General features: G+C 54.3%; 1 protein-coding gene and 1 long non-coding RNA gene across 14 annotated transcripts in view; one reads left to right on the top strand and one right to left on the bottom strand.

Moving 5' to 3' along the window:
- The window catches only part of fryl (furry homolog, like), a 127737-nt gene that overhangs the window by 22274 nt on the left and 92866 nt on the right, over positions 1-12597 (top strand). For 7 of the 13 annotated variants that reach the window (XM_088632147.1, XM_088632928.1, XM_088632088.1 and 4 more), the window contains one exon: positions 9363-10031. The exons of 4 other annotated variants lie outside the window; for them this stretch is intronic. In XM_088632147.1, coding sequence (XP_088488273.1) covers positions 9836-10031 — 196 coding nt within the window. In that variant the 5' untranslated portion in view covers positions 9363-9835. Of the gene's footprint in view, positions 1-9362; positions 10032-12597 lie in introns of those variants that run through there. 2 more of the 13 variants (XM_088632020.1, XM_088632388.1) reach the window with 2 other exon arrangements.
- LOC148677450 (uncharacterized) lies at positions 1642-5660 on the bottom strand. The gene is made up of 2 exons (XR_015937877.1): positions 4328-5660; positions 1642-2118 (listed from the first exon to the last, which is right to left on the bottom strand). It is a non-coding gene; the product is annotated as an uncharacterized LOC148677450 (long non-coding RNA).

Below are 12597 nucleotides of genomic sequence, written 5' to 3' on the forward strand. Positions count from 1 at the left end.
ACGCTGCCAGGTTCTGAGCTGCTTTCAGAAATACTTGCACAAACATATTTCACAACTATCTCATGGCACAGCTAAACGTCTTAGTGAGTTAGGCGTTCACCACTGAATAGGCAAATACTGCAGCCTCTGTAAGTCATACTTGCTGTCCGTTCCCCTGTTTGTCTGTGCAGTAATGCTACTACCTGATATTTGTGAGGCTCAAAGCACCAGATTGCCCTTGATGCGTCAGCCCTGAGGCTTCTGAGCAGGAAGCTCATTTGCAAGACTTGACTTTCATGTGTAGAATGTTGTCCAGCGCACACAAGGCGAGTGACGTGACAGTGGACTGCACTGGATGCAGACGGAGCACATCTACAGTAAGCCTTTGATAAAGCGGAGTTAGATGTGTGTATTTGGGTGGAGAATTTGTTAATGTAATAAAAGGGTACAGATCAGTGGTGAAGGCAGGATTTGTGGTGATGTAATTAGGCCTCAGGGATCTGTACTGAGGCCACTGCATCCAGGTTTATATCAATTATCAAGAGTCTAGGAATAGTTAGTTTGCAGCTGTTCAGATGCCAGGCGATTTTTGTTTTGACCGACCAGATTGCATCTCTCGGAAGAGAATTCTTGAAGCTGGATTCAGGAACGTCCTTCAGCGAGGGGCTGGAGGAGCCGGACCTCTTGAGCCTGGAGCAGCGCCGTGTCGTGGACAGAGCTTGGGGCACAAACCAGAACGTTCAGTGTGGGCCTGTGTTGTCCAGGCCTACACGTCTGCTCACCAGAAACTGCAGACTCCTATGGGAGGTGCTTACGAGATGCGTTTTTTAAGTGAAGTTATCACTCGTCTGTGAGAAAATTAGGAGGAAATGATGGTTTGACAGCCCAGGCTGCTGAAGTCGGCTGTCACTTACATAATTAGACGTCGCTTAGTGCTGAAGCTGTCTGTGGTGAGTAGAAGCCACCTTTTTTCTTCCTGCTTTCTCACGCCTGTGTGCGCGGTGCTCCTCTTGATAGCAGTGGGGTAGAAATCCAGCATTGTTTGGACCATTTCCTCTTCCACATTCTTGTAGATTGGGATCTGGCTGGACTCGCCGAGAGCATTGTTCCTGCTTGTTCGGCGGGGTTGTCACCCTGCCTGCTGTTTACAAAAACTCTGCCTTTCGTGCAACTGTGCTGTGGGGCCTGCTGGCCATCGGTAGTGTCAGACCTCAAACCAGCGGTCTCGGTTGAATCAGATGAGGTTTTTAAGTCTCTGCTCATTTCTGTTAAATCCAAAGAGTTTCACTTTTCCTTCTCTCAGGAAGCTGTTTTAGTTCTCTTGTAGTTCACAGCGCTCAAAGATACATTTTCAGATATACACCCTGCACTGTGTGTGTTTCTGTAAAATAAATGCGTTTTTTGCCCTCTTAAACTTTCTAATTTTGTTTCTAAGCAAGTCAATATAAAATGGTATAAATGCACCTCTTTTAAACGTTTTCCTTTCCATTAGAGCAAACCGTAATGCTCAGAAATCTTTTAAATAGAGAAGCGTGTAGAAGAGATTTAATGCGTCTGTGATTGGCCTTTTAATTATTCTCCCTTCTGGTATCGGTGCCAGTGCCAGTGCCTGCTGTGTTCCGTTTCAGAACATTTATTTAAGCACAACAAACGCTGTGAACATCCTTTGCGTAACTTTAATTTCACAAATCCCCACTCGGATCATCGTGCAGTATCCTGCTGGCCAACAATTCAGAAAGAGGGGAATCGTGATTGAAAATCGAGCGAAAGGCGCGTCAGGATGTCTCCTGGAGGCCCCGCCACGCGTCGGACGGCGGAGGGCCGGGCAGGTGTCGGGCTCGGGTCGGCTGCGGTTTCATCCGCGCGATGCTTAACGAGGTCGGCTTCGCTCCTCGGAAACCTGGCCCAGCCTACGGCAGGACTGTGGGGAGGGGAGCGGGGCATCTGGAATGAGAGGTTGCTCAGAACGGGCCTGTGCTGCCCTGGGCCCTCCTGCGGAGCTCGAGCTTCGGTCCGGGAGCAGGAGGAGACGGTTTCCGCCGCAGGGCTTCTGGACTGGTCAGGACACTGGGGCGCGCGGCGATCTGCCGAGCCGGCGGCGAGCAGGGAGCCCGCTGGACCTCTCCTGGGCTGGCGGACCTGGTCAGGGACAAGCATGCCGCACGTCAGTGGTGTTCCTGGTGCCGGCTGCCACTGTTATCCACTGTTCTCACAGACTGACAGTCTGTATGTTTAAAAGCTGATGGTGAAACATAACAGTGGGCATGGATTGAAAATACATTTACACAGCGATGTTCTTGTACAGACAGATACATTATAAATACAGAGGCATTCAAGTAAGAGGCTTTCGACATCCTTGCGCAGGTTTTCATCAAGTGCATGTGGAAGTTAACCAGCAGGGGCAGTGCTCTGCGACCTGCTCCCTCGCTGAGCACTTCTCTCCACTCGTGCAGCGCAGTTTCCTGCCCCTAGAGGGCAGCCTCAGCCCTCTCAGCGCCCTCCGCTGCGGTGTCCCAGGGCCTCCGGCTCGGGGAAGCCAGCACTTCCTGTGCAAGCGCAGATGACCAAATCGTCCTGATACGAGGCATGTTTCCTGCTGTTCGCCCAGACGGGGGGCCTCTTTTAACCCAAAAATAAAAATAAGGGACAGTGGCTAATGTCCAGATCACGAGAACGCTCCAGCTTTGTGAAGGTGAAACATGTCCCACGTGAATCGAGCAGCGTGAGCTCCAGCAGCTGTTGGTCTCTCGCTTCTCTGCCACTGTACCCCCCCCCTCCACCCCCCGCGGGCCTGCAGGCCCCCCAAACCTCACCCCCCGCGGGCCTGCAGGGCCCCCAGACCTCACCCCCCGCGGGCCTGCAGGCCCCCCAGACCTCCCCCCCCGCGGGCCTGCAGGCCCCCCAAACCTCACCCCCCGCGGGCCTGCAGGGCCCCCAAACCTCACCCCCCGCGGGCCTGCAGGACCCCAAACCTCACCCCCCGCGGGCCTGCAGGGCCCCCAGACCTCCCCCCCCGCGGGCCTGCAGGGCCCCCAGACCTCCCCCCCCGCGGGCCTGCAGGCCCCCCAAACCTCAACCCCCGCGGGCCTGCAGGCCCCCCAAACCTCACCCCCCGCGGGCCTGCAGGACCCCAAACCTCCCCCCCCGCGGGCCTGCAGGACCCCAAACCTCCCCCCCCGCGGGCCTGCAGGCCCCCCAGACCTCCCCCCCCGCGGGCCTGCAGGCCCCCCAGACCTCCCCCCCCGCGGGCCTGCAGGACCCCAAACCTCCCCCCCCGCGGGCCTGCAGGCCCCCCAGACCTCCCCCCCCGCGGGCCTGCAGGACCCCAAACCTCACCCCCCGCGGGCCTGCAGGGCCCCCAAACCTCACCCCCCGCGGGCCTGCAGGCCCCCCAAACCTCACCCCCCGCGGGCCTGCAGGACCCCAAACCTCACCCCCCGCGGGCCTGCAGGGCCCCCAGACCTCCCCCCCCGCGGGCCTGCAGGCCCCCCAGACCTCCCCCCCCGCGGGCCTGCAGGACCCCAAACCTCACCCCCCGCGGGCCTGCAGGACCCCCAAACCTCACCCCCCGCGGGCCTGCAGGGCCCCCAGACCTCACCCCCCGCGGGCCTGCAGGGCCCCCAGACCTCACCCCCCGCGGGCCTGCAGGCCCCCCAAACCTCACCCCCCGCGGGCCTGCAGGACCCCCAGACCTCACCCCCCGCGGGCCTGCAGGCCCCCCAAACCTCACCCCCCGCGGGCCTGCAGGCCCCCCAAACCTCACCCCCCGCGGGCCTGCAGGACCCCAAACCTCACCCCCCGCGGGCCTGCAGGACCCCAAACCTCACCCCCCGCGGGCCTGCAGGACCCCAAACCTCACCCCCCGCGGGCCTGCAGGACCCCAAACCTCACCCCCCGCGGGCCTGCAGGCCCCCCAAACCTCACCCCCCGCGGGCCTGCAGGGCCCCCAAACCTCACCCCCCGCGGGCCTGCAGGGCCCCCAAACCTCACCCCCCGCGGGCCTGCAGGACCCCAAACCTCACCCCCCGCGGGCCTGCAGGCCCCCCAAACCTCACCCCCCGCGGGCCTGCAGGCCCCCCAAACCTCACCCCCCGCGGGCCTGCAGGACCCCAAACCTCACCCCCCGCGGGCCTGCAGGCCCCCCAAACCTCACCCCCCGCGGGCCTGCAGGACCCCAAACCTCACCCCCCGCGGGCCTGCAGGCCCCCCAAACCTCACCCCCCGCGGGCCTGCAGGCCCCCCAAACCTCACCCCCCGCGGGCCTGCAGGCCCCCCAGACCTCCCCCCCCGCGGGCCTGCAGGCGGCTCTGGCTCACGGGCTGGACCCGGTGAGGAGAGGCTGACCGACCTGCTGCTCCGCCTGGCCCCCGCCGTCCCCTGCGCAGCGAGAGGCGCCCCGGTGGCCCTGCGCTGCGGGGAAATCGCGGAGACAGGTGTCCCGGCACAGCGGCCTGAGCGCGGCCTGCCTCTCGGAAAGCTCCGGCGTTGGAGTGTGTCACGGCAGGCGTTATTTTTGTCTTCCCCGGTCCTAGAAGGATCTTCTCTGAAAGCGGAGCAGAGGGCTTCAGCATCGCGGCGTCTTTCGTTGTCGCCTCTTGGGGCCGCTGGTAGTGAGTAGGGGACTGTGGCCCGCAGGGAGCCGTCAGAGGCCCAGTCCTTCACTGGTACAGAACCCCCTCTGTCCACTCCATCTTCACCTCGCCCGCAGTTGTCTCTCTTCTGAATCGTCTGCCAGAAGGAAGGGGTGGAAACGTCCGGGCCTCTCGATTTAAAAGCAAGCCTCTTTCCCACAGCCGTTAGACTCCACCTCTTAAGTCCTCCTACGGCAACTAACTCTCCCCTGCTCTTTTCACTGAACTCAGAATAGTGCCATTACTTGCATTTTGCACACTGCTGCCATCTGAACGCTGCTTAATGATCTCCAGCACCTTGTGGTGTCATTTCTACGTCATCGTTGTGTTATTTGTCAAGTGAGGAAAACATGCAAGTAAGCATTTCATTGCGCTGTGAATAAACAAACTTGAGCTTGACCCTGGCGCTTTCTTGCCTTGGGCTGTTTTCTTGACTGATCCCTGGAACGTGTCTGGTTCCTCCTGGATACGACTGCGCTCTCCCGGCTGCTCTCTGCTCGGATATCATCAGCACTTTCTGAATAAATCCGTCTCCTCACAGAGAACATTGCAGCCTCAGCAAAAATGGTTTGGGTTCTGTAGGTATGGATTGATTTAGTATTTCATTCAGAGCAGCTCATCTGACCGAAGAGAGGTGTCTGCATTCTGAGCCGTGAAAGAGGGTTCAGTAATACAACATACTTTGACTTCAAATAAGTTTAAATCAAAACATATTTTTCTGTCAACTGTAGCACTGAAAATACATCATGAGCACTGAAATTACGTTAATGATACTAAATCAAATATTGCTTTTAGTTGTATGAAACACTCGGCAGACAGAATGTACAGAGGTTTTAGAGATCCAGTACTGTGCAGCAGATTGATTAAATAATGTAAAGGCTCAGTGGTAACTTTTAACAACTGGGTAATTTCAGTGAAAGCATTTTTGCATTCCTGACACTTCTCACTGCTGGTGTTCTGTTTTTTTACCTATGTTATTTTTTCCGTGTTTATTGACAGTTGAAACAAGGCAAAAAATGCCTCTTGATTTGAAAGACCTGACTTGTTGAAGGTTTGGCGTTTCCTTGTAGATGAAGCATCCACTCTGCTTCCAGTGGCTGTGTCTGTGTGTGTGTGTTTCTTGGTCTGCAGAGCTGCGGATGTAATGGCAGTGAGTAAGTGAGTTGGCCAGAGATGCACAGAGATTGAACACATCGCAGTCCCTCACCCTGTTATGTATCTTTGAGCCACTTGAATTAATTAGGAGTGTGATCTCAGAACAAAAGAGTTTTTTTTAAAAGTGTTAGGCAAGTAGCAAGACTTCTTATACCTGAAGTAATCTATTAGACCTTGTAATTCCTTTGTACCTACTGTTTGCATTTAAAGTGCTTTTCACGTGGTCCGGTTCTAACGTTTTTATGTGCTGTAAATGCTTTGCAAGGTTTCAACAGCCATGGGGCCTGCAGACCTGAGCTGAATGGCACCTACGTGACTGGTTTAAACAACCGCTGCCTCCTGATCAGAAGCGTACGCCCTCGATAAACCTCCTGCTATTTTTAATCCTCTGGTTAAAACTGGTTCTTGGTGTTTGATGTGTGCACATGGCATCTGACATCTTGCTGTAAGAAATCCAGAAGACGTTCTTCTCCGCACCATTCCCAGTGAAACGGCAGTTTTAAAGTGTAAATGGGTTTGACAGGCTTGAAAATGGGATTATGTGTACTATCTGAAGATTTCCAGCTGTGGGCCCAGCCACGGGCATAGCGACGGACCCCTCGCCAGCTGTGGGCCCAGTCCACAGTCCTAAAACTGTGATCGACCTGCTCAGCTGGGGAGTCCATGATCTGCCTATGTATGCAGATCATAAGGGCTCATCAACCTGACATGGATTTCATTTCGGTTTCGAATGGTTCTGTAATCGCGTGAGATGAGCAGTGCTGGAATGCTTTGTTACAGGAAGGTTTAGACAACGGGTTGAAACAGGTCTGAGGAGCGGGTTTAACCCAGGGTACATCTAAGGTGACTCAACGGTAATGCGTGATGATTGTTTGGTGTTGTTTGAACAGGGGAGGAGAGCTGCAGCATGTGCTTAATGACCCAGTTTTGTAAGTGAAAATACTTTTTTGCTCCAAAGACTAGACTCTGTTCCCGTCGGCTCCAGGATCATGAAAATGATAACACACAGAGAATCACTTCTTCGAATTCTATGGGAGGCCATGCTTGCTTGGTTGCTTTCTTACCCTAGCGCTCCTGGCTAAGTGGCCCAAATGAGCTTTCACTCGGAATTACAGTACTTTGACTGCAATATTGACGTATTGGTTCCTGCATGACATGCACCGTTTGTTTGGTTTTCCCCCCTTGCTTGTCGAACCAGAGGACAGGGGGTGTTTGCTGGCGAGTGAAAGCCAGTTCCTGATGTGTAGAAGAACTCTGGACCGGCTTCACTAACGGGCCTCGCGGAGCTCCGCTTGAGGCAGAGGTGCGGCCCGCGGGAGCCCTTCTGCTGAAACGGAGCCGCGAAACTGTCGGGGTCAGGTTTCCGTTCCTCCCCGCTGAGCGAGTGTGAAAACATTGAAGGTATCGACAACCCTCTTAAGTACATCCTGACCCCTCCTTTCAGAAGTACTGAGTCTCTGTTGAAAGCCTGCCGAGCTCTGTAGCTGCGATCTCCTCCTCGGCAGCGGTCTCCCCTCTCGTGTCCTGCTGAGCGCCATGCTGCTGGCCCACCGCGCTGCCGCGCCTGTGCGAGACCGGGGCCCGGGGGGCCGTCTCCTGTGGCCCCCGGTGACGCAGAAGGCCAGCGGGCCTCGTCTCGTCCCTCGGGCCGTCAATGATCGGCTGGTGGTTATTTTGCCGGGAAATGTCGGGCAGGAGTGACGCTCTTCCGATGAGATGAGCTGCAGCGACGGCACTGGGGTAGAGTCTGCCCTGCCGATATCTGTCTGCGGCTCAAAGAGGTAATTCAAGCCGTGCCAGTTTCATTTTTTTTCTCTTCCTCAAATATGTTATGGTTAATGTTCCTTTAGGGAACAGACAATTATTAGATTTAAATTTTCCCAGGGAACATGAGGCCAACATATAAAGTAATAAGGAAGTGGGTCATTTCCCAAGAAGCATCGTCAGTAATGTGAAAACGCCCATTCATAAAGCCCTTTATTTATTTGCATCGAGGCAGTTTGTGATTTTCCTGGCCCGCGCAGGGGCGTGGAGGGACTGTGGAGGAGCGATCGCATGTCAAACAGTGCTGTGATTTACAGGTGAGGCTGAGGAGTGCAGAGCCGGGGATGACATGAAGCCATCTCTATTCGGCACTGATGCTGAAATCAGCACTGTGGAAAAAGGAGTCTGTGATTTTGGCTCAAAAATCGCTGCTGTTACATTTAACTGGCTCAGCGCCGTTGTTAAAAAAAACGGTTTGAAACGTGCACAGAAGTGCTTATCCCTACGTTTCTCTGAACGCTGTTGAGCTGAACACGTCACGATGATGGTGCTGCATTTTAACGGAGAGCACGGTGCTGCTCGTGTTGACTGTGCTTGCTGGTCAGACTCCCGGCCGGGCCCAGGGGTGTGTTCTTGACACTGGGTCTTCCCTTCTTCTCTGCAGTGTGCTGGGGTCACCGGAAGCCCAGCCAGCCCATCGCCGTGCGTCACCAGCCCGTTCTCCGAATACAGCGTACTGTTGTGTCAGCCAAATAGTGCTGGACTTCTCCTCTGGCCTTTAAAAGTCACTTTGTGATCACAGGGAAAAAGGCATGAACTGTGAAAATTAGACTTGTCGGAGCTCCGAGAAGGTGATCGATTTATGTAATTAGTTTTCATTTGTGGTTAAAAATGCTGATGTTAACATCGCTCTGGAGTTTGCAGAGGCACTTTCCAGCAATTCAGCATCTCACTTTTCAACCTGATCTGCTCATCTGGGGCTGCGGGTGTTCCACCCAAGATGTAAACAGCATTTTATAATTCGTTGAGAAGATGAAAAGTGCTGTATAAATGCAAGCAGTTAAGGTACAATGTTCTATTATTGCAAGATAATTTTGTTTACCCCTGTATTCAGGCAAATGCTGGTTGTGGTTCACATTTCTTGAGCTAAACTTCTAAATCTGTTTCAGAAAGAGACGTTTTCTTTTTTTCTACATCTCTGTAAATAACATGCCCAGACACTAAGCGCTTTTGGAGAAAGGCCAGCCTGTTTAGTGTGTACAGCACAGCAGAGGCAGGTCATGCTTGGCCTTGAGAGCCACAAGATTAGTTTCTGATCCAGGTAATGGGAAGGCCTGCTCCTTCCTATTGAAACCGGTGATGCTGCCCCCCTTGGCGAAGGCCCTGCTGCTGGAACCGATGGTATTTACACGATAGGTCTGGAGGCCCGGAGCCATGCTCGGGCCCAGTTTCGGCGAGTCTGGGGCCCAGAAGCAGCTTTCTTGCTGGGAAGCAGTCGGGATCCCTGCAGTCCCCACTCTGTCCTGCTTCCCCCTTTCCCGGGTCCTCGGCCGCTCCCGCCCCTCTGTGCAAGGAAGGCTGTCAGGCGCCCGTGAGCAGCCCAGCCTGGCAGAGCCCAGAGCACAGGTCCCTCGTGCTTGAGCTGCGCCCTGGGAAGGCTCGTTATTAGAGACTCTTAATGCGCTTCTCCTTCTGGGGGAAGAGAAGGAGGTTTCCGTGTTAATGAAGCTGGAGGCGGAGGCTCGTCCCCGGGGCACGTGGGAGCTGGCGCGCTGGGAGAAGGCGGCGAGCACGGCCGCCTGTCTCCATGATAACTGTTATCTGCCGCAGCAGCAGCAGGGCTGGAGCACCACACCCTTCTCCTCTGCCTGTGGAGCCGGCGCGGCCTCTTCCCCCTTTCAGCGAGCGAAAGCAGCTGGGACCGCCAACGCCCGCTTCTTCTTCACTCCCCCTTCGCGGGCAGCAGATCCGCAGACGCAGCCGTGACGCTCCGCGCTCCTGGAGCTCATTGTCATCTCCGTTTGGATTGGCTCCCTTCCCAGGTGTTTATCACCAGCCTGCCAGTGGAGCATGTTCTAATCCTGCCCTGATAGCGCTTGGCTCTTGACCTGCTCTTTCGTGGCACCACCCATACGCACAATTACATCACCTTGGAAAGCTGAGCCGCCGCTCCGCTGCTGCTGCTGTTTCTTTTTCTGTGTTTCTCCGGAGCATCGCGGGCAGGTGCGCTGGTGCCTGCAGCGCGCGGAGCAGGGAGAGCGGGCCAGCGCGGGGCAGCGCCGCATGCGTAGGGCCGGGCCCTGAGAATGGATTTCCTGAAGAGAGTGGTGCCGGCGGTGATGTCCGGGGACGCAGGGCTGGAGGCCGGGGCCCCTTCACGGGACGGCGCCCCCCGGCTGCTCCGAATCAGGCGCCTCGGCCTGCTGTCCATGGGCCAGACGATCGACGAGGACGAGGGGGCGGCGCCCGGGCTGCACCGGCCCAGCAGGGCCCGGCTGAAAGGTACCGGGTCCCAGCCTGCAGCGCTGGCTCTGTGAGATGCAGGAGTTTGAAGTGCCACTTTAAACTTTCTAGGGCTTGACCTTGTCTCCTCGAGGGACTGGCTCAAGAAGAAGAGGTTTAATTAGATTTCGGAACGAGGGGGGGGCTCAAATTCCTAATTATCGCGATCCCGCAGCTCTTATCAGCAGCTCTTCTTCAGCACTGCAGACGCTCCGGGTCGGAAGGCAAGGTTTCCAGTGTGCCTGGGAGCAGGCACGTTGTTGTCAGACGGGAAGATTTGTGGGCTCTTTGATAGTGCTTTGTCTTTTCCCCACTGTTTGGAGAAGTCCGTCACATACGATGGAGAAACACAAAGAGGGAATGAGAGAAGCTCGGGAATAAGCAGAGTTTCTCTCTTAACTCTTGAAAATGTGTGTGTACACCAGTTTTGGGCTGTGATGTTCCAACCTGTTTTTATAGCTTCGGGCTGCTTTCCTGTTTCTTTTCGCACACCTGGACTGTGGAACCAGTTTAGAGCCGCTCAGCACCATTGATACGAGCTGCTCCAAATTGCAAAGGATGAGGATCCGTTCGCTCTGCGGTTCAGCTCGACACTCGGGAGAGTTTTTCTGTGCAGGTGTAGCAACTCACAGGGGGCGCCAGCGTCTGGAATAGAATAATCCGCTCCCCGGCTGTGGGTCCTTCGATAGCATCTGAGGCTCAGCGTAATCCAGAGACCCTGGAGAGGGGGATAGAAATTCCCCATTGTCCCTACCTGCGTGTTCAAGAGAAACTCGGTCTTCATGCGTCTTCTGTGTCGGACTTGTAGATTTGGAGCGGGGTTAATATTTTGTACTGAAGAGATTGAATATTTCAGTAGTAATCTGCGTGCTCTTTGACTTGGTGTACTTTAAAAACTCATTTGTTAGCAGTGCGGATGACTGTATCATTGGGAGGGTGGCAGTGTATTTACAGAGCTCTGAGCATCTTTGTTCAGCAAAATGTGACTTTGTGTACTCAAGGGCAGGGCAGTCTACATCCCTAACCCTTCATGCAAATATAGCACCACTTCCATCTGAAATCAGCCCTGTTCCCGAGCGACAGGGTGAGAGGCTAAGTACTGTGCACTTCTTGTTGTGTCATTAAACACGTGATGTCGGTGCGAACCGGAGTTTTCAGGGTGCACAAGGAAGTCCTAGTAAGGACGTGGATACAGGCATTGTTGCAGACGGCCAGGGCTGTAGGTGCTGTGTGCATTCGAACATGCGTCTGTGTGGCTCCTGCAAGTGTCGTGTAGGAACACGGCAGAACCAGCCTCCGTTTTTGTCGTTGTTTATGACCTTGAACTAGAAGTCGAGTTTGCCAGCAAAATTAAAATGAGAATCGCCACAGAAAAAGTCTTCATTTTATCTCCAATTTAGAATTGTGAATTTTTTATTCCACCTGACTGCTGTGCATTCTGTCCCAACAGTGAACTACCTGCAAGCGAGAGTAGTTTTGCAGACGGCTGCACTTCGAGCGGTAGCTGTCGATAAACTATTGCAGTGAGCGATGTCTCACCTCCATCTGCAAATAGTGATCCATTCGGACAGGATGCACTGGCTTTTGCTGGCAGTGACCAGCTGGCAATGATGCAGGCGTCTCTGGGATGTGGTGTTTCATACTGCTGTCACACAGTTCCAGGGTCCTGGGTTCCAGTCCAGCTGCAAGTGTCTGTCTGTGTGGAGTCCACATGCTCTGATGGGTCAGAAAGCTGTGGATCTGATATGAACTGGCAGACTGACTGAAGTGTAGGAGTGGATATCTGAAATGTGTTTGCCTTTTCTTGCTTTGTAACAATTGCAAATGCTACATTCCTTTTTTTAACGTGCCTGTAAGTTTATAATTTGCTGTGGTGAAATAACTCCCGTGGAATTTCAAACGGGCACTGGTGGAAATATTTGTCACTCAGGGCCGTGATCGGGACTCTGCACATGGCAGCACAGCGCCACCGAAGGGTGTGGGTGTGATTTTTCAGCTCCCAGCAGAAGGGTGATCTCTGTGGTCTCCTGGGTGCTTGCAGGCCTGTGATGCCGTCAGTGAGGGACGCGCATCTCCTCCAATCAGTCCTGTGTTCCTTGTGATGTGTTAAAAGACGATTGGTTTGAAGGTGGATTTGGGGGAGGATTCTGTCTCCACTTCCTCATTCTCCCCCCTGTGTGGTTGCAGGACTCATCACTGGATACCAAGATCTGAAAAAAATACAGTTTTTAGTTCTTTTTCTTCACCTTTGTTACTGGCAATCCAGCACTACTCCCGATCGCTGGTGAATGTTTTCTGGTAAACCGTTAGTCCATTAGACATCCATGCAGAGTTGCTTGTAGTTAACATTTTTTTTGCCACAGTGTTATGTTTTACGATGGACTCTTCTGGTTGTCAACTGTGGCAATCAGGATAGACATGCCTTTAACACTGAACATTTAAAAAGACATGGGAGAATGATGGTTCAGTGTTTCCACTGCATTCTTTCTGAATGAGGACAGCGGATGACTCATTCATTGAGAACAAAGAGATCACCTTATTTAATGGGTGTAATTTTTCCAACATG

This window comes from Lepisosteus platostomus, chromosome 1 (assembly GCF_059453375.1).
Source record: "Lepisosteus platostomus isolate fLepPlt1 chromosome 1, fLepPlt1.hap1, whole genome shotgun sequence".
Taxonomy (NCBI): Eukaryota; Metazoa; Chordata; class Actinopteri; order Semionotiformes; family Lepisosteidae; genus Lepisosteus; species Lepisosteus platostomus.